Source organism: Centroberyx gerrardi, chromosome 24 (assembly GCF_048128805.1).
Source record: "Centroberyx gerrardi isolate f3 chromosome 24, fCenGer3.hap1.cur.20231027, whole genome shotgun sequence".
Taxonomy (NCBI): Eukaryota; Metazoa; Chordata; class Actinopteri; order Beryciformes; family Berycidae; genus Centroberyx; species Centroberyx gerrardi.
In genome coordinates, this window is record NC_136020.1 from 6,585,086 (window position 1) to 6,605,373 (window position 20,288).

Here is a 20,288-nt window from a genome sequence, read left to right on the forward strand (position 1 = left end):
CCCTTGGACTGTTCAAAAAAACTCTGAAAAACTGGCTCAAAGAACACCAGAGCTGTACCCATAACTAAATCTCCAGCTCCTGTGTGTACCACCTCCATTTATTCAAGTGTGGACATTGCATTTACTGATTCTTTTTAATGCTGCTGTACTGTTAATGTTTCTTAACATAATGTACTGTTGTTTTTTTTGTCTTTTTTAACTTTATTGTAATTGTTATGTTGTTGACCTGCCCGGGGACTACAGATGTAAATTAGTTGGCTAACTCTGACACATTTACATTGAAGTGTGAACTAAAATGTTGATTGATGTGTACTGTCCCTGCCAAATAAATCTTAAATAAATAAAAATAAATAAATGTAGTTTAGGGTGTGTGTGTGTGTGTGTGTGTGTGTGTGTTTTGAAGGGATTTAGATTGTAAGTCTATTGTCTGGTCCACACTCCGGAGCAGAAGGTGGCGGTAATGCACCAATAAACTGGATGCCAACCGCTGTAAAACAAGAAGAAGAAGATGAAGAATCAACCTGCCTGTAGCAACTTCCCCTGAAAATTAGTTGGCAACACTGTCTGTGATGCCTTATGTTCCACATAGGAACAAAAGGGTATACGGTACTACTACTACTACTACTACTACTACTACTGCAGCTGCTAATACTACTACTAGTACAACTATTACTATAACTACTTCTACTACTACAACTATTGCTACAGCCTACTGCTAATGCTACTATTACAAACACTACTTATACTATCACTACTCCTGCTAAATTACCGCTTCTACTACTACAAGTAACTAAAGTATTACTATAACTACTAGGTCTATTACTACTGCTCCTCTCAATACTGTTACCAGGCTTACTACTGGGTCTTCTACAACCACTACTCCCAGTACTCGCATTGCAATACTTGCATTGCATTAAATACTTATGGCTATTCTTTATGAATGATTCACACTAAGTGTGAAATGTCTTAAACCACATCAAAACCTTTTGAGCTTGAAAAGACTCATCAAACAACAAGATGGTTTAATTAATAATGAAAAACTAAAGAATTATTGTTGTTCCTCATAGGCATATTGTCTATTTGCTTGCCCCCCTCCACAGGGAGGTCAAGGTCAGATACAGAGCAGCAGCCCTGGAGCTGGTGAGTATTCAGTGTGTTGCTCAAGGACACTTCAGCAGGGCGGATGCTTGCTGTCAGAGAGGCTTGAAGTCACGTTCTCCGGCTGAAGGCGTTTCCCTGCTCACTGCCCAAGAGATCTAATACGGTCCAGCGTCAGTCCTGAAGGAGGGAAGGGGGAAATAGAGCATAAACCCCACAGTGAAATGCAGAGCTTTGATACATGAGTCACCCATGGAATATGCCTTATCTCTCCAGCCAGTGCTTTGATCACTAGCTCAAAGGGAGAGACCCAGACTTAACCCAGACTAAACTCATGCATGCACACAGATGCATACGACAGCCACTTGAACTCCTCCTTCCCACACACATCAATCTGCGCTATGCAATTAACTAGTGACAGTGGCTTGGGATTATGGGTCCTCTCCACAGCTCACTGGTTTTCCTCCCTTGAAGTCACAAAAACAGGAACAAAAATACAGGAGGACAAGATATTGTTTTTTTTTCTTTTTTTATTAAAAACTGTTGCCTGACAGTTCTGAATCATTTATAGCAGACTCTATAACTCTGAATAAAGTGGAGATGTTTACAAAGGGTCACTGTTAATGAACAATCACAAAGGATGGAAATAATGCATGCTGCGTAGCCCCCGACTAGCACTCTCAGTCCAGGCTACTGCAAAATTTAAATGTGGCATAATTGAAACTGCATGAAGATGGCAGCCAAATAGCCTTCACCCGAGTACTGGCTGTTTCATTCCTTCACTAGATTGGGATTCTGGATTCTCCATCAACTTAATTGCCATGATGGGGTAGTGCAATTTATGGCAATCTCATTAGTACAACTGAAATACAAGAGGTAACCCTGAAGAAATGGACTATACTGAATAATTAGTGTTTGTAAAATTGCAGAACCAGAGTAGCCTGGCTAGAAAGACTTAGAAAGTGAGTAGTCATGAAAACTGGATAGCTAAATTTGTCCTTATTCATATGAACACTTTCAAACAGAATACCTATACTATTGCGATTTATCTCATAACAGGAGATATAAGGCACATTGTGTGTAAAAAACAATCCTCGTAGTTAGTTCAGATTTTTTGCTTTTGCTTTTGAACATTTCCTCAGAAATATAGTTCATGCATACTTTCCACAGTATCTTCTCTAACAAAAAAAGACGACCTGCTCCTTTCCTGTAAGCAGTTCTCTTTTAAATGGTCTAATTAAATACAATTAAAAAAAGAATGGCTTTCATAGAAACATATTTCCTAACAACCCCCAGTTACAAAACAAGTGGCAGCCTGTGCTTTTAAAACCATTATGGCAGATAAAATAAATCAAGCTCCTCCTACGCTTCCAGACAGAAAAATGTACAATTCTATATAAATATTAGCTCTCGGCTTTGACATAAAAAGGGTCAATGTTGCTCTTCCACTTTCATATACACAGTATTACCCATGGGCCACTTCTGATGTGGCTGGACAGGCAAACAAAAATACATTTGAACTGCAGTTAAAATATCTACATTATTTATGACGTTTCCAGTTTTCTCCAGTATGTTGTTATACCCATGATTTAAATGTTTGGTATTCTAAAGTCTAAAAAAAAAAAAAGATATGAACAAAATCTCTTATCCAGAGAGATAAACCTCAAGAGCGGAACATCAACTTCCCGTTTCTTTGTAGAAACCTGTTTTTCACAGTAAAATCCAACCTTGTTACATCATTCGACACTTGAAAAGATACTTTGCATACATGATTCAAATGAGATATCTTGCCATTTTGAATATTTTACAAAGTTGGGTGTGGTTTTTAAATTTCATCTTAATTTTGCTTGACCGAAATTGTAGATTTTAACACTACAAGGAAGAGTAGGCAATATCAATATGCTTGAATGAAGACTGATTGCATGATCTGGCTGGGACAGACTGTTCTGTATATTTTGTTTCACACAAAAGTGATTCCTTCATTCGTTCGCAGTAAAAAAAATCCTTCCCAGACTCCAGACTTTATAGGATTCCCAAGGGTTGTAAATGGTCCTGACATCTATTTTGTGACACTTCCACACACATGCTTCTGGACTTGACCTTTGACCCTCAGCTGTGACACATAACCGTTTCATCTCGGGCTTGAAGCGAACAGATCCACCATTAGCTCCACTGACAATGCTGAGCATCAGTAGCTGTTGCAGACAGAAATATGATTAGAGAGCAGAAACAATCCATTGTTCTTTGAGGGGAAAACAGTCTGGTTTCCTCCTAATTGGCATTCTGCAATGGGTATCTCTGTAGAGTAGACAGTTCATCTGGAGTCCTTCCTGAGCTGGTGACCCTTGACCTGTGATCTGGGGTCATAAGTTGCCTATCAACTGGCTCCAAGGCTGTGGTGCAACTTCACTGCTACTAAAGGGGATTACTGTTCGAGAATCATGGCCTCTTGGAAGGCTTCGATCCATCTAAAGACACAAAATGTACAACAGAAACATTGGCTACAATTAGAAAAACACACACATTAAAGCAAACAAAAGTCTCACCACAAGGCTTCAATATAATTTAGGTTTCATTTTCCGTTCCAGTCTGATACCTCTGTGCAGTGGGGATGTCGTCAGCTTTAAAGATGTAGAACAGGGTGTTTTTGTGGTACAGTTTGAATTGCAGCTTCTGAGCCGGCCCGTACTTCTCCTCTCTCAGGAAAAACCCCAACAGAGGCTGACTCTCCAATGCTGCTACGTCCTGAAGGGGAAAAAATACATATTCAACAAAAAGACAAGAAGGCCACATAGAGCTCAGAGATACAATGACTCACAATCATAAACACAGTCTGAGTGAGAGCATGCCCTTGTGGTGCGAAATACCTCGCTGGCAGCGTAGGTGTACAGCACTTTATTCTTGATGACAAACCACAGCCTCTTCCACTGCTTCTTGTTGCCCTTTGACCTGTTTAAGTAGCCACTCATGGAGGAGTTCTCTGTGTTGGCAGACACCTGCAACAAGAGCGCGAAAAGAAGTCACATCATATTTCACTGCCACCTCAAAGATGAAACAACTTGCCAAGTTAAATCCAAATCAGGTAAAGTGAAAATCCATCACATAGCTGGAAATTTAGATCATTCCCCACCTCTTTCAGTGCAGCAGGAATCTTCTTCTGTTTTCTATTAAAAGAGAAGGCTCCAGATTTCCCGATAGGAGAAACTGATGTCGAGGCACAACGGTCACCTACAGAAAACAAACACACAACAATGAACGACACATCTCCCACAGGTAAATAATTTATTGCAGACTTCCTGTAATGACTGAAATCACTTGTGACGTACTGTTCTCCTGTAGCTTGGCGAAGCAGTGGTCACACACGCGTGCTGGCTGGTTCTTCAAGTACTCCAGATAGTACTTATTGGCGGAGCAAGCCTGACACACCACCTATCACACAGACATAGAGGAGGATTACTTAAACAATGTAATGTAGTAGTACTAGTAGTAGTAGTAGTAGTAGTAGTAGTACTAGTACTTTGCCACAGGCGCGACAGTGATGCCTTCTCCAGGTGAGGGTGAATTCGCAGGTGCAGATCATACACATGGTGGCCCTCAGGTCTGGGATCCAGATTGGAGCCTTTGAGCCCAACGGGGCCCCGCTGTCCCCGAGACCATCAGCCTGAGGAGAGAGTGAGAGAGGGAGAGAGTGAGAGAGAAAAAGAAAGAGAGAGAGAGAGGTTACATGGATGTATATAGGGTTACATTAATACTCATAGCTCAAATAACCTGTGCAAACAACACATACACACACCCACACAGACTTAAGTGTTACCTCCTCCTGACTACGGCTGGATATGAAGGTTATCTTCTTCTTTGTGTAGTCGTCTATGGCCTTGGCGATGGCCTCCAGCCACTCATCTCTCTCTGTAGCCGAGCTGCAAGCACAGAATACACCAGAACCCTCAGCAACCAATAGGAGGCAGCCTGAATCGACTACAACCAATCACAATTATCATCAACTTTATCGCTCATATTGTGCAAACTTCAGTGTCTAAGTGTCAGTTGCTAAGGGTGGGTGCTGACCTGGCAGACAGGATAAAAGAGCGCTCAACGCTTTCGATGTTCAGCTCGTTCTGATAGGCCTCCTGGCTGGGCTTACTCACCTGGAAAACACACCAAAAAAAGCTCAGTGACTCATAGCCTCAAGGCATCAATAATTTACTCAAGCCAACATTGCAACATATAAGGTTTTCATCAGAGCAAAATGCACTAACAATACACTGGAGTTAGGCCCAGGAGTGTTCAGTTACGAGGAGGCGTGTCCTCAATCACGATTGCATTACCAATACTATAACATATGCTTCTTCAATAACCAATTTTAAAGACATCAAAAAACATTAATGAACACTATTGAATGCATAGGAATGGGTATTAAAAACATCCGCACAAAAACACCAAATAGATGAGTTGAAATTACAATAGAAAACAAATTGCTATCAAATATTAAAATACAGAGTACAGCTTCTAACACAAGAAAAAAAACCTATATAAATCCATATCAAATGCACATTTAGGAGTGAGAAATGGATTGTCTACATAATAGCTCAATACAAAGTAAAAAACCGAAGGTTTCAAATCAAAATCGACATTAAGACTGACTGAAAATGACCATGCTTCAAATTCAAAAATAGTGTCTGTTTGCAGTGTCTCTCTCACCTTCATCCCAGCCAGAGAGAGCATGCTGTTGAGTTTATACTGGCCAGACTGGACGGGAGTGGTGTACATGAGTGCATCATTAAACTGGAGAAACAAAGAAACAAACCACTTCAAAAAAACACAGCCTGCTTTAAATAGACTATTCCCTAGAAGAAAACATTAACATCAGTGTTCAAAGTGGAAAGTAAGTAGTAGCTGCTACTGTAGACTAAGAAATTAACTTCACTTTGCGAGAATAGAAAGGAGAACGTAATGTGAAAGCACAGCGTGAGCTGGGTACATTGCTATGCAAACACAGTTCATAGACTCAGTTTTCCGGGCCAGTGCACCGGTCCGCTTATCACTCACCAGGAAGAACATCCGAGGCTGCATGACCTTCCTGGACAGCTTCATCAGAGTGCCCTCCTTCAGAAACACCTGAGTACGGAAGACAAGACAAGTCTAAATGGACTGGGTTTAAAAATGCCTATGTGGAGTCCAGTGGCCGCTGCATAATAATAACTTTGGGATATGAACCTTGGTTTGGGTAAGATGTGAGGAACACTAACAAGTCAATCTAGTGGAACAATAGTAATAAATTCATAGTTTGGTTTTGGTAATACATATTTTTTTGCTACTTACCCTGCCTGGCTGAACGATCTCATGGTGGCCGTTCAGACTGTACTGAATCTGCATCAGCTTCTGAAAGTTATCCTAAAACAAATATGAGGCAAGCAGTGAAACTTAAGTAGATCTTCATTGCAAAGCTAAGAGATGTTAACTGGATGATTTCTTACCCCTTGTTTCATAATATCATTAGCATGGTTGGCCACTTCCTTCACGATGCCCAGAGCAGCTGCATTGAGAGCAAAGATAAAACACAGATATTGAAGTAGCGTTTTCACTTTAAAAATCCAGGCATTTGTGATGAACACAGTAGCGTCTAACCTTGTGTGTCCTTGTAATCCTCAGAGTCCTCAGGGAGATTCTTCAGGTAATCTGGAAAAGAGCGGAGAGGTTTCACAGGATAATTGAAATCTGTTATGCAGAATCTGACCCTCTGTCAAAAGATATTCCACAGGTTTCTGTTACTGCGTTTGTCCACTGGGGGCCAGTGTGGCACTACAACACTAACCATGCCAAAATAGAAAGACCACACTTCAGCTCGAGTTTGAATTCACGTGCTGCCAATAAAACAGAGGCATGACTGATTAAACTCTTGACCTGTAGTGAGCAGAGGCTGGTAGGAAGAGAGACGGAGACAATGAGAGAGCGTATGTAATGAGAGTGTTTTTACCTGTGAGCAGCAGCTGGTACTGAGGGATTCTCTGGACTGGTTTCAGCAGGTAGTGTTTCAGAGCCAGGCTGGCACATCTTGGACTCGTCTGAGACAAAAACCACAAAGCCGTTGTTCACACACACATACTAAAGCTTCAAAACAATGAGCAATGGCATTTAGACCAAAATGTGATATTAAATAGTCTCCCAGCTCTACCTCGAACTCTCGGACAACGGCGGCGAACCCGGGGTTTTTCCTGCACTGTTCATCTAGCAGGGCCACGTTGTTGTCAAACTGGCGGATGTAGGTGGAGTACATCTTCAGGTACGGCCCCTTCTGGACGAAGATGTCCGACAGCCTCTGGTGATCGCTCCTGTGACCAAACAGACAAGAATGTTTCCCTTCATACAGTGACACAACTCAGGCACTGACAGCCTTGTGTGGTTGAATAAGAATATATATCAAAAGGTAGGTCAGCTAGGACCTCCAGTCGGTGATCATCATACTGCAAACAACCACCAATAGAAACAAACACCTTATATGTTTTCAGAGAAGCACTAATGTTTTTTCTTCCTTAAAATACCTTATGTATACCTTTGTATAACTTGCTTACTACTTAACTTACTACTTACTGTGATAAGATAAGAATAGATTCAACTTTAATGATCCCTGTGGGGAAATTAGGCTGTTGCAGCAACAAATAGTAACAGGACACAGCCAAAAAAATAGAATATAAATAGAAATATAGAAAAAGGGGGTCATATAAACATGGACTTGAACATGTTTAGTAGGCATGTACAAATGAAAGTATGAAAAGGTATTGATTACAGCGTTAAGAGAGTGAGCAAAATTGCAATAGTAGTAGCAGTGGAACTAATTGAGATAAAGAAAAAAGTATATGAGAATATGCCAAATAATAAGAAATATATAGTATGAAGAAAACAATAACTGAAATTACAGCATATATATAAAGGATGTTGTACACTGTGATTTTGCATCATAAAGTTTTATGTCAGATGAAAAATGTAGTAAACTCTATTCCGCAAATTAAAAGGTTTACCCTCCACTTCATCCCTAGTGACAATAAAGGAGACTACAGTATTGTTTGTGTGTGTGTGTACCAGTGGGCCACCCTCTCCTCCAGCTCTCTCAGCAGGTCTCTGTTGAGCTGGTAGAGCTGTGGCAGGTAGTACAGGATCTGGCTGAGGATCCGCTCATCCACCACCGGCTTCCCATTTTGACGAGTTGCCTTGGCAACCGCATCCCGAAAGTCCTGCAGGGACACAAAGGGTGAATTCTGATGTCGTCTCTCACACACACACACACACAGCTGGACAGGGTGGGGTGACACGGCATATAGGTGACAGCATATTGCCGCAGATGAGGAACACCTGGTTATCACCTCATAAACGTGCCCCCCCACCTCTGCACGTAACTCACAACGCACAAACACACACACACACACACACACAGCTGAGTCAGCACTTTGACACTGTCTGGAGTGCCAACACACACATCCACCTGGAAGGAAGTGGAGAGGCCACGCAGGATTCAAATGTCCCAGCTAACATGCGCTCACTCACACCCTGAACCCGTTCACACACACAGCACTAATGTTACAGCAGCATTTAGCAGACAGAGTACATATACAGCCAGAAATCTATTACTATCAGTAATGTCTTCTAAATCTCCTCTTAAATGTCATTTTTTATAGACGTATGTTTTTTATTCTATTATTTTTAATATTATACTGTTTCTACTCACATATTCACAATTTTTATGTTGTAGTGCTTTGTTTACATTTTTTACTACTACTTATTTCATGTGTATGCTCTCTGCTTTTATTTGGTTACTAAAGTACTTTGTATACCATTTGTTTTAAAAAGTTTGATACAAACAAAATCAATTATTATATTAGGTAATACTTTACTTGAAGTACATTGTGATGCATTACTAGCAGATATAAACCTATTATAAGCATAGAAAAATGTTTTTGCAAACTAGGCTAATCAAATATCAGAAAATAATGTTCCATTTAATATCATGTCATTAACTATACAGTCGCACCATAAATCATTCAACCCTGTATAGTTTTACACATTTATTATGTCATGATATGATTATAATAATTATCATGTGCTCACAATGTGCTTTTCATGTGTTTTTGGTGCCTTATGAGCACCACTTCAAATTAAGTGTTACCTTATTATATGACACCATGGTCTTAGGCTCCAAAATCAAACCAAAAGGGGGATGAAAGGAGAATTAAAAGGTACACATCAGACGGATGGCTTGACTCAAGCATACTTAGCAACCCACGCACCCACCTGCACACACACACACACACGCACAGGATTAGCTATGGCATGTGTGTGTCTGGAGGTGCACTCTGTGGCCTGAGGAAGCAGCTGCTGTGCGGCCGGGCCAGCCGTGGATAGTGAAGAATGCGATCTGACCTCTTTTCTTGGACAGAGCTCCCCGCCTCTCCCTCCCCCGTCAGCCACAGGACAGTGTTTTAAGCTAATCCTGTGGTGGTTTCTCTAAAGCCACGTCTGAGACAGCCAGACAGGTGGACCCTTGACCCTCGGCGTCGGTTGGCTGAACTCTCTCATCTGGGCTTCCCCTAAGGACGGACCCTGTTCTTGTGGTATATTCATAAACAAGAACACCCGAAAAATACAACTTCCTTTAACCAATGACACACCTAACAGATATAAACAAAAGACCTGAAGAACTTAAATATATTGACAGTGTCGCAAGAAAACTTTTTTTGTTGGTATTTTCATACTTGCTGTCTAGGTGTTACGTCAATTTCATGTATCTTGGGCCCTTTCAAAACACTTTCAACAATACATGGATTATGAAAAATAATATTCTACCAAATATCAAAGTAAAGTGTATCTCTTTAGTCCAGTGCAAGCTCCCTCATAAGTACAGCTACAACTCACCAGGCAAACTGCACAGCTCGCCTCCCCAGAGCGACGCCAACACTTTACTGATGACAGGTTAATAATCTCTCTTTCTCACTCACACTCTCTCCCTCTCACACACACCTGCCAGTGTCCCCAGTGACGGGACAGATCAAAGGACCTAATCCCTGGCTGTAAGCACGGGTTTACCTGCTCGCAACCGCGGCGCCGCAAGGAAGAGGAAAAACTACAGCGCAGCATCTTTAAAAGCCGCGGCTCTGGAATCAACTGCATTATAACTCCCTACAAGCACTTCAGCAGAGAAGTTGCAAGCCAAAGCTCCTCATTAATTCATCTCCATCCCTAGGAGAACGCTTTGATCACCACTCAAAACAATCGCAGTGTCAGTAGGGATAACAAAACATGCATTTGATTATGTTAAGTTAAAACACAGACTGGGAAGAAAGCACTTAACCATAATGCTCATAAAGTTACACAGATTTTCCTTCAATAAGACAGTCTTAAGAGGCATAGTTCACAACTAGTGATTTTCACTAAATCAAATTTCCTTCAGTAAGACCGTTTTAAGAGTCATGGTTCACAAGTAGTGATTTTCACTAAATCAAATGTCAATAAGACAATCGCAAGAGACATACAGTACTTCACAACTAGTAATTTTCACTAAATCAGACACTTACTATGTGAAGAAGCTTCAGGACATCCACAAACCTATTGAAAGCAGAAATACACGAGTAAGACAAACATACAAAATATGTCTCGACTATTTAGCATGCATGCAGCTTGGGAGCGACATTATGTGTTACTGCTGCAGAATCAAAGCACTCACACTTTCTCGGAGCTCATGATCTCCTGGGCTATGTGCACCACCTTCTTCCTCTTCATCTCGTCCTCTTGCTGGGGGAACAGATGGACAAACAACAGTCAGGCGATGCCACAGAGACGCCACAGCGACAGCCTTTTCACACACGTACACAACACTTGACTATTCACTTACAGGGTCACTGCAAACCACCATGATCACTCGGTCCTGCTTTACTATGTAAAACCATAGGGAATCGAGTTGTTCAGCCTTCCAAACAACAGCTCAGTCAGGACTGTGCCCGAAAGTAGAGCAGCAACTTTGCATTTCTCCCTCTCCTCTCCCCCTCTCTTTCTGATTGTGTGTGTTGGGGAATGGTAATGGGGCGGTCTCTCGCTGCCTTAATTTGGACAGCGGCCTTGCCCCTGCTTGACTGAAAGGGCCTCCTGGTCCTATCAGTGCCGGAGCTTGTGATACCCTCCAGCTTTTGAGGGGTATCAGACACAGGCGCTGATAGTATCATAAAGAGGGTCACACAGGACAAAGGGAAAAAAAAAACTCTTTCGGCCATTGAGGGAGCTATTCCTGAACCCTAAGCCCCCCCCCCCCGCTTTCAACACACACACACACACACTTCTGGAGGGCTTTGACCGGCTGGGCACGCACACACACCATCTACTGTGTATTGGCTACAATGACAGCTCGGTCTCTGGCAGTGACATTGCTAAACATTACACTCTCTTGTGGCTCTGCTTCAACTAGCAAGTTATCACCTATTAGACAGCTACTACATTGCTTTCTCATGACTGAATTACCTTTAAATTTTAGTGTGTGTGTGTGTGTGTGTGAGGGTGTGAGAGAGTGTGAGTGAGTGAGAGAGAGAGAGAGAGAGAGAGAGAGAGAGAGAGAGAGAGAGAGAGAGAGAGAGAGAGAGAGAGAGAGAGAGAGAGGGTGGTTACCTGTCGGTCTGCCACGTCCAAGTGCTCCTTACTGGAGGTGGAGCTGTTGTCCTCTTCATCCGAACTGTGGACCTCCTCCTCTTCCTCAGAGTGGACTTCATCCTGCCGCAGCCAGCCACTGGTCGCCAACACACCAAGACCACACATTCAGCACAACAAACAGTAACGGTGCGACAGTAAGAGCAGGAATAAATGGTGTACACGGCAGGATTTACCCTGGCTTTCAAAGAAATTGTGTAATTGCGTGAATGTGAAACAGGGCGGTGCTGAAGAGGAGCATGTGCGTTCAGCGAAACCCTCCCTGGATAAATAAAGGTTTAAGAAAGGTCACGTTACCAGCAGTGTTGGTTTTGTGCAAGAGGGGAACTTGATAACTTGAACACACAATAACCTTTATTAATGAAAGCAAGGCTGTGGGAACCGACCCCTACACAAAGAAAATAGTGCATTGTACAAGGAAAATATTAATTACTTTGCATGACAAATAATTTCATCACTTCACTTTCACTGTTAAGAATTTAAAATCCCTGCTATGAGATAAATCAGTCAAGACAGCACAATGACAGACACAATGTAGGCTATCACTTTATACTATAGGTGTATACAGCACACTATACAATGAACATTTTGAGGCAACCTAGATGAGCAATTACACCAAAGACAATTACAAGCTATATTTGTTCACTGTTCCTTCTGTCCCACGATATTATTTACATTGATTTTGACACATCTGCCAGCCTTCATTCATATTGAAAGCAATAATGTTCATCACTGCTTCAAAACAGCTGTCTGTGTATTGTGGCCTTATGATATAATTGCTATCTTCTCCGTTGTTGTCTGTCACTGTCTCTCTATCAACCCCGTTGCTGGCAGCAGGACAACATGCTGGCTCTGCACTACCCACAAACAGTCTTGTCTGCCAGACTAGCACAAGTAGCAACATGTGTTTGTGTGTCACTAATGTTTTGATCTGAGCCTCATAGTCTTTATGCTAGAGCGCAACACTTTGTATGATTTGACAGACGGCTCCCTGATGCGGGGACGGACTGGAACTTCAAAAAGGAAGGGAAGACTGTCAGTGTCTTGGTTGATTTTGAGTTCAAAAGTACATTCATCCTTGAATCTGCGTACTTGTCCTGACTGACTGTTTCTATGGCAGCACCTACACAACGCTGTCTACAGTGTGCTTATGTGAGTTTGTAGGACGTTGCACTCTTGTCTAGATGTATGATAGTTACAGGAGACATACCGTTCTCCCTCAACACCCTGATAAGAAGGGTACTGGTGAGGGATAAATATTAGATGGGAATTTACAGCCGTGTGGTGCATTAATAAAGATCGAATGACTCCAAAATTCTCTCTTTTCCTCTTTCACTCCCATCAGCTATAGCCTACCTTCTCCACTTCCTTGTTTTTCCTGCTTGTCTCTCGACAGTTTATCTTTTACCTAAGACTCAATACCCCCCCTCCCAAACACACACACACACACACACACACTCTTCCTCCCTTTTTTTCAAACTCTTTCTCCCTTTCTCTATAGACGAGCATTCCAACACACTGGGTCAGGCACAGAGCGCCACTTGTTTACTGCCTGAGGCTTACATAAACTTAACAGGCTCAGATGCCTGGGAAACACTACAAATTCACTCACTCACTCACTCACTCACTCTCTCTCTCTCTCTCACACACACACACACACCTAACTATCCACTTTGCATACCAGACAGAATTAAGAAACAAGCTAGGTCTTCTTAATTGCTTTAATTGCTATTTCACGCCACCCTACCTCAACTCCACCTAACTTGGCCTTGACCTCATCACTGCTATAGTGGCTCAGTCTGACCAGTGGAAATGGGAACCATGCCATCCATCATGGGAACAGCTCCTGAGCAGGACAAGCAGCAGTCTGGTCCTACTATCAAGAATAGAGTGACTCAATGGAATCTTAATAGCATGAATGTGACTGGGAGACTGGGTGACTGTCCTGTCGGCGTCCCTTGACTGTTCAACACTCTGCCTGAGGAGCTTAGGCTAGCAAATTCACTATCATCTTTTAAATTACCTACATATATAATATTTAACATATGTTTTTTATGTTTTGACTCTTGTTAGTTACATTGTCTGTCAGCAGGATATCTCAAAAACTTATGAACAGATGTCAATTGTGCCAAGGGCCAATTGCATAGATTTTGGTGGTGATCCGGATTTGGGATTTCCACCATCAGGCACTTTTTAGCCATAACGATGAAATGGAGATAGAGACATGATTCCAAATCCTAGGGGTATGTCAGCAGGATCAACAAATATATATATTTTTTTAGTGATAGGAATAATTTCTTTGGGTATAACACCAAGTTAGAGAATTGTTCAGTGTTGGTTTGCACCCTCTGTGTCTTCTAGCTATACATATGCAGTCATGTAATTGTTTTTTTTATTTTCCCACTTTTTAATCGTGTCAACATTTCTTTTGTATTCTCTTTTACTTTATGTATTGATTCCTATTATATCCAATTTTCTTTTGAATGTGTTTCTTATTTTTATCTCTTCCTTCTCTTTGCCCTCCTTGCACTCTGTGAACTCTGCTTTTATATAAGTGCGATATAAATAGTTTATTATTAGTAGTAATAGTTAGTTGGTTCTTGTTCTCCAGAACCACAGCCCCTCAGACAGACTCACTCATTTACCTGGATGCGGAAAAAAAGGCATTTCAAACTTTCTCACAGGGAAATAGAGGGGAAAAATAGAGTGATGAGGTTAAGATGAGGCTAGACACAGTGAGAGGGCGGGAGCGAGGAGTAGGAGGAGGAGAAGGAGGAGGAGGAGGAGGAGAGGCTAGTGGTTGCTGGAGGTTTATTTTCCCTGTTCTAGAGAGCTGTGTGGCGTTTCTGCGATTCTCAGACATTTCCTGCCCTGGCCACTGAAAATAACCCACAGGAAAACAGGCCGACCTGCTGCACATCAATGCTCTATTCACATTCAATGCCACTAGCTCCGAGACTGACTTTCACATTCACAGAAATACACACCACTGATGTTAATATCACCTATGCAACCTGTAGCACACAATGGTTCCCACATTGTAGCTATCAGTTACCTGAAATTGCAGGGCAATAACATGGGTTAGATGTTGAATAGTAGGGCTGGACCTTGGCCCACATCAACTCTTTCTCTTTCTCTCTCTCTCTCTCTCTCTCACACACACACACACACACACACACACACACACCAGTGTGACATTGTTCTAGACCTAAAAAAAATAATCTTTCTCCATTTTACCCTTGACCAGGAAATTTCATTCATAAAGGCTGGTACACAGGCATGGTCTCATATTCGGTCTCTCCTATTATACTGCGGTAATGAGTGATGGCTTTACTGAGGCTATTTGCCTCAGGTGACATATCATCTGAGGATACAATGATCCCTATGTTACTGCTGTCACCTTTGAAATATGAATCATCATCGCACACGGACTGAGACACACCACAACAAAATGAGACACACAAACACAAAGCTAGATCATTATTTAGAGAAAGTGCGAGTGAAAGAGGGAAATAAAATAATGCAGCATGTCTCACACAGACAGCTACACACTTCAACACATACTCTGAACAAAACATCTTACCTCTCGTACTCGTCGCCCAGGGATTTTCGATAGGGATCCTGCACCTCATAGATGTCTGAATCTGCTGGATTGGGGTCATGTGGCCAGCCCAGCCGTGCGCTGTGAAACGGCAGGTTCATATATTCTGGTATCTCCTCATACAGCGGAACGTTCTCATACTCCACCGATCCCTCTCCACCCTCCCCGCTGCCGTCAGCCTCCTCCGTGCCGCTATTAGGCTGCTCCAGGTTTTTATCCCCCCTGTTCGACTCCACGCTGGTACAGTCCAGGGACTGCCCTCCCTTGGCCAACAGCTTTGGCAGCATCTTGACGGAGAGCCGGAGTTCCAGCAGCTTCCGGAAGGACAGGCTCCTCTTGTGTTCGGCCCGGGTTGCCAGGTCGGCCGCGGAAAACGACTGCGCCCTCTGCTTGCCCCCCAGCAGCGGGGCTCGGCCCTGGGGGGGCACGCTGCTCCTGGTGGGCATCTGTCGGCTGAAGAACGTCACGCAGGGCCGGGCAAAGCGCCACGCTGTTTTCTCCTGGGGAGGCGCGGGCAGCTCCCTCATGGGGGTGTTGGCGTGCGGAGGTGCAGGGGGGGTGATGCAGGGTGGAGGGGGAGCGGGCAGGCTGTGTCTCTGGGGCTTCCGGGGGGGCGCCCTCGGTGAATCCTGACCCTCAGCAGAAAAGGCTTTCCTGGTGCTGGCCAGAGGCGGGTGGCAGCTGAGTTTGATCTGCTTGGGGAGGCTGTGTGTGATGGGGTAACGCTCAAAGTCACCGTACCCGTCCTCTTCATCCTCCTCCACCCGACGTTCCCCGCCTTCTTTTTTGCTGTCGTGGCTCAGTAAGTCGGGCACCGGCTGAGAGAGCAGGTCTAAGGAGTGCGAGGTGTTTCTGTTAAGGGAGGGGGGCATGTGGATCGTTCTGCGGAAACGGGGCGAGAGGGAAGTCTGTCGAGGAGGGGGCACAGGAGCATCGGGCTCATCGTCTACCACACCTGGGACTTGTTGGGGTAGGGGGTTGTCGCTTACACCCTGTTCGAGTTCCTCCCCTTCTGAACTGAGACACAGACCGGCTAGACTCGGCGTCCCCTCAGAATCGCCCGTCTCGAGCCCCTGTTTGTGTTCCTCCGCCACCCCGTCCTGGGCACCGCCCTCCAGGCCATCCTGCCTCACCAGGACTGGTTTCTTCGGTTTACGTGGGTGAGGGACTGGAAGAGGCTTACTGGGGGGAGCGGGGACCTGCTGATCGGGGGGTAACCTGGCAGAAGGTGCGGTGCTGCTCCCTACCTGAGAGGATTCTGGGGAAGACGACGGAGACAGTGGCTGATGAGGAGCGAGACTCGGGGAGATGATGCTGCCTGCAACATCATAGGTGGATTTAGAGTCTTGTGTGTTAGGAACCTCAGTCTCTGCCACCGTAAATGATTGACCCAAAGCACTTTCCTGGTATCTTACAGCCTCCTCCAACCCTTTCCCCTGCTGCTCCTCGGTCCTCTGCGCTTCTCTGCTCACCAATCCCCTATCCAAGTGTCTCTGTCTTTGGGGTTTGTCCTTGGGCTTAGGGTGGACGTTGTTGCTGATCAATCCACCTCCACCCTTCTCCACGGCTACTCCCTCTCGGTTTTCTACTCTGTCTCGCGGCCTCATCGCCGGAAGCCCACATCCTTCTGCGGAATTCCCATTCTGCAACCAGTCGTCGTGCATATCACTCCCAATTTCGGTTGCATTTCCGTTCCCCAGGTGCTGGCACTGGGGGCACTCCTGGAGCCCGCAGGAGCACGTGGGAATGATGTAGTACGATTCACGATTGCTAGGGTCCAATAAAATCCCATTTTTGGAGTTGAGAAGCAAGAGGCTGTCATCTGAAGCCTCCCGGTGTTCCTGAGATAGGGTGGGGGGTGTGCCGGGTTTGGCTGGTGGGGGTACAGCGGGAGGCGAGGCCGAGGGTTTGGGGATGCATGGTTTGGGTGCAACGACAGGTTTGGCTCTCTTCAGAGTAGGAGGGGAAGGGTGGGAGACAACGGAGGGCTGGGTGAGAAGACCGGGTTTAGGGGCGATGGGCGGGGGTGAGGGTTTGGTGGTAGCAGGGAGTTTAGGTTTGGGAGCTAATGGAGGCTTCTTCACACCTGCGGGAAGGAACAGAAGAGATTTACACAGCAGACCACAATCATTTACCCACCCTTCTTTTTGAATGAAGCATACAGCGCTAGCAGAGCACATGAAAGCATGCTTCAACCTCGCCTCCCCTAACATAAGTGTAGACAGCTGCAAGATGTGGTTAAGGCTGGGGTCAAAAAGTCAGTCTCGGGGTCACAGGGGACTATTGCAGCCAAGAACCGGGGGTGGGAGTTGTGTGTTAATAAAATTAGGGATCAAAAATAGGTTGTAGGTGTTTGACAAAAAGATCAAACTCAATGGTCCTTTTCAATTCAGTGAAACAATTTTCAGTGTTGTTGAATTTGAACTACTCTCGTCACATCTTCTTTGTAGAACCACTTTCATTTATTATAATGTAATTAGTCTATAACTGTCTCTCTGACCTGATGGGTGACACTTCTCACACTGTAAAACTGGATTATAAATACAGATTCACAATGGAATTTGATGCCCTCCTCCCTGAACATGAAAGAGCTTGGCATGCTTACCATGTCTCTACTTTGTGTCTTTTAGTTGTTACAGTGGATCATGAACAATGCACATTCATTTAGTTGGTGAATTTTGGTGGTGGTGGTGTCTGTGGTATTGTGAATTGTCTTATGAGTATATTTACTCTGCACGGTCTCCTGTCTACACTCCAGCTGTCCGTCTGTAACTGAATTAGGCAAAAGTGTCTTTATGTATTCTGCTCCCTCAACATGGAATTCACAGAAAAAGATTCAAGACTGAAAGAGCTAGTCTCTCTTGGTTAGTTTAATCTTATAATGAAGGATCTTGTGGCAGACTAAGGAGTTGTCTTTACTTTTTTTTTAGTCGAGATTTAAATAGGTTTGACCTTGTGAACCTGCTGGTTTGACACTGTACCTTTTTAAGTGCTTATATAGAAGGTTTTACTTTGCTACATTGTTTTACCTTGCTCTTTCTTTGATGTGACTTTGACTGTATTCTGACTTTGTATATTGCTGCATCTTGTATGTTAGTCTTGATGCTGTTTTCTTGGCCAGGTCTCCCTTGAAGAGAGAGTCTCAGTGGAACTAACTTGGTCAAATAAAGGTTGAATAAAAAACGGAGTCTCTCCACTAATAAAAAGCTGTTAAGTGAGATTGTAGGCCATATTTTCCGCTCAACTGGCTGAAAGTCTTGGCTGGCCGACACCACGAGAAGCGGAGTCATCGAGCGGATGTTCCCGAAAGGCCAATGACCAGAAACCGCTTTAGCCCCGATACGTGCTGTTCTGGTTTGTTGGGAGAGACCGTTAAGCCAAACTCTATTCAAAAATCTGTGAGCGTAATGTGGCCCTGATTATCGGTAAAGCCACATACGAGGTAGAACAAAGTCTTTAAAACTTCAAGTATTTTACGAATCATTAGAAGCCACTCTTCAGTTCGGAATACATCCAATACACCAAGCAGCCAGTATTACACTAAAATCTCAACTTGAAGAACTGGTTCGCCGCTTATCCTCACAACCTACTTTTACCAACATACGTCGTGGATGGCACAGGCGAGTGAGAACCAATCTAAAAGTTTATATTTTTATTAAAATTAAGTGCGGCTTGGTGATTTATCTATATGCCGAATTTACCAAAATACTGTAACGATTCGTAAAAGGTCTTAAACTATGTTCTACCATGTATGTACGTTTGCCGATAAGCAAGGCAACGTTATACTGCCAGATGTTTGAATTTGGCCTGATGTTCTCTCTATACAAGAGTGAAAGGCACATATCGGGGCTAAAACCGCTCATGCCGTGGAAAAAAAAATCTGTAAAACTCGGTGGCACATATCCCATTTGGTGGAACGGATTCATTGAGGGTATCCCGCTTCATCCAGGCAAATGTTTACTATTTTACATTCGATTTTAATATTGCAGCTTAACAAGTATTGTTGTTATCGAGTTTGATGTCTTGTTGCATCAACAGCAGGACAGATGTTTTAAGACAAAGGATTTATCTCCCCCCCAGCTGACAGTGGCTGCAATAACAGATGGAAAGGGAAAAACTTCATTGTTAGATATGATACGAGTTTTTAGAAAGCACTAAAACTGAGGTCAAGCATATCCTCTCATATCTTTTTGAAAGCTATCATTAAGAAAAACTGTAATTAACCAGGGCCGTGTAAAAATAGACTTGATGCTAACATCGGGTACAACGTTCAAATTGGATAGTTTTTCGGTTGCTGTAAGCAAAGACAAATGCAAACGGTATTTTGCTTTAACCACAATAGGCACTTGCATAGCAGGATTTTGCTAAGTTAGCTCCCCCAGGAAACAAACCTGTGCTCATGACTCCCGTCTTGCTCCTTTCTCCATGAGTAAATTTACTTTCAATGGAATTGCAAGAAATTCGGTGTTTTTTTCTCCTTCGACACCATTGTCAGTTTGAAAACCACCTCGGGAAGAAAACGTACAGATCCAACGCCGTTGTTCCTTAATTCACCAACGGATGCGTGAATAAAGTCTTTACGCCTATTACTTTTTCCATTTTTCCCGAAGTTTTCAGCCACGGTGCTTTTCCTACCAGTGTCAAGTCAACCAGAATAAAAGAATAAACTTCCGGTCACGACTTGTAAAATACCTCTAATTGGGGAGCATGTGTTTCAACGTTTTTGGAGTAATACCAAGTATAGAAGTAAAAATATAGTTTTTGTTTTAAGTAGGATTTGTAGTAAATTAAAATACAATTGCTGCTGTTTTGCAAAATGTCCTTTTCATTGCACGTGGGTGACAAATGTGCGGCTTTTATTTTGAAGGCAAAATAGCCATGCTTCCGGAATCACCGTGGCTGTCTC

General features: G+C 43.5%; 1 protein-coding gene across 1 annotated transcript; it reads right to left on the reverse strand.

The window, feature by feature from the left end:
* Window positions 1-1,648: 1,648 nt before the first annotated feature.
* On the reverse strand, window positions 1,649-19,973 carry fgd6 (FYVE, RhoGEF and PH domain containing 6). Its single transcript, XM_071920597.2, has 21 exons — window positions 19,774-19,973; window positions 15,365-17,468; window positions 11,743-11,860; window positions 10,811-10,878; window positions 10,662-10,692; window positions 8,176-8,327; window positions 7,271-7,427; window positions 7,073-7,160; window positions 6,724-6,774; window positions 6,573-6,631; window positions 6,418-6,489; window positions 6,145-6,213; window positions 5,797-5,880; window positions 5,164-5,243; window positions 4,913-5,015; window positions 4,616-4,759; window positions 4,425-4,527; window positions 4,229-4,326; window positions 3,966-4,094; window positions 3,695-3,843; window positions 1,649-3,566 (listed from the first exon to the last, which is right to left on the reverse strand). Exons 1-21 carry the CDS (start codon window positions 19,781-19,783, stop codon window positions 3,524-3,526), a joined length of 3,912 nt encoding a protein of 1,303 aa, XP_071776698.2. The 5' UTR covers window positions 19,784-19,973; the 3' UTR covers window positions 1,649-3,523.
* Window positions 19,974-20,288: the final 315 nt, after the last annotated feature.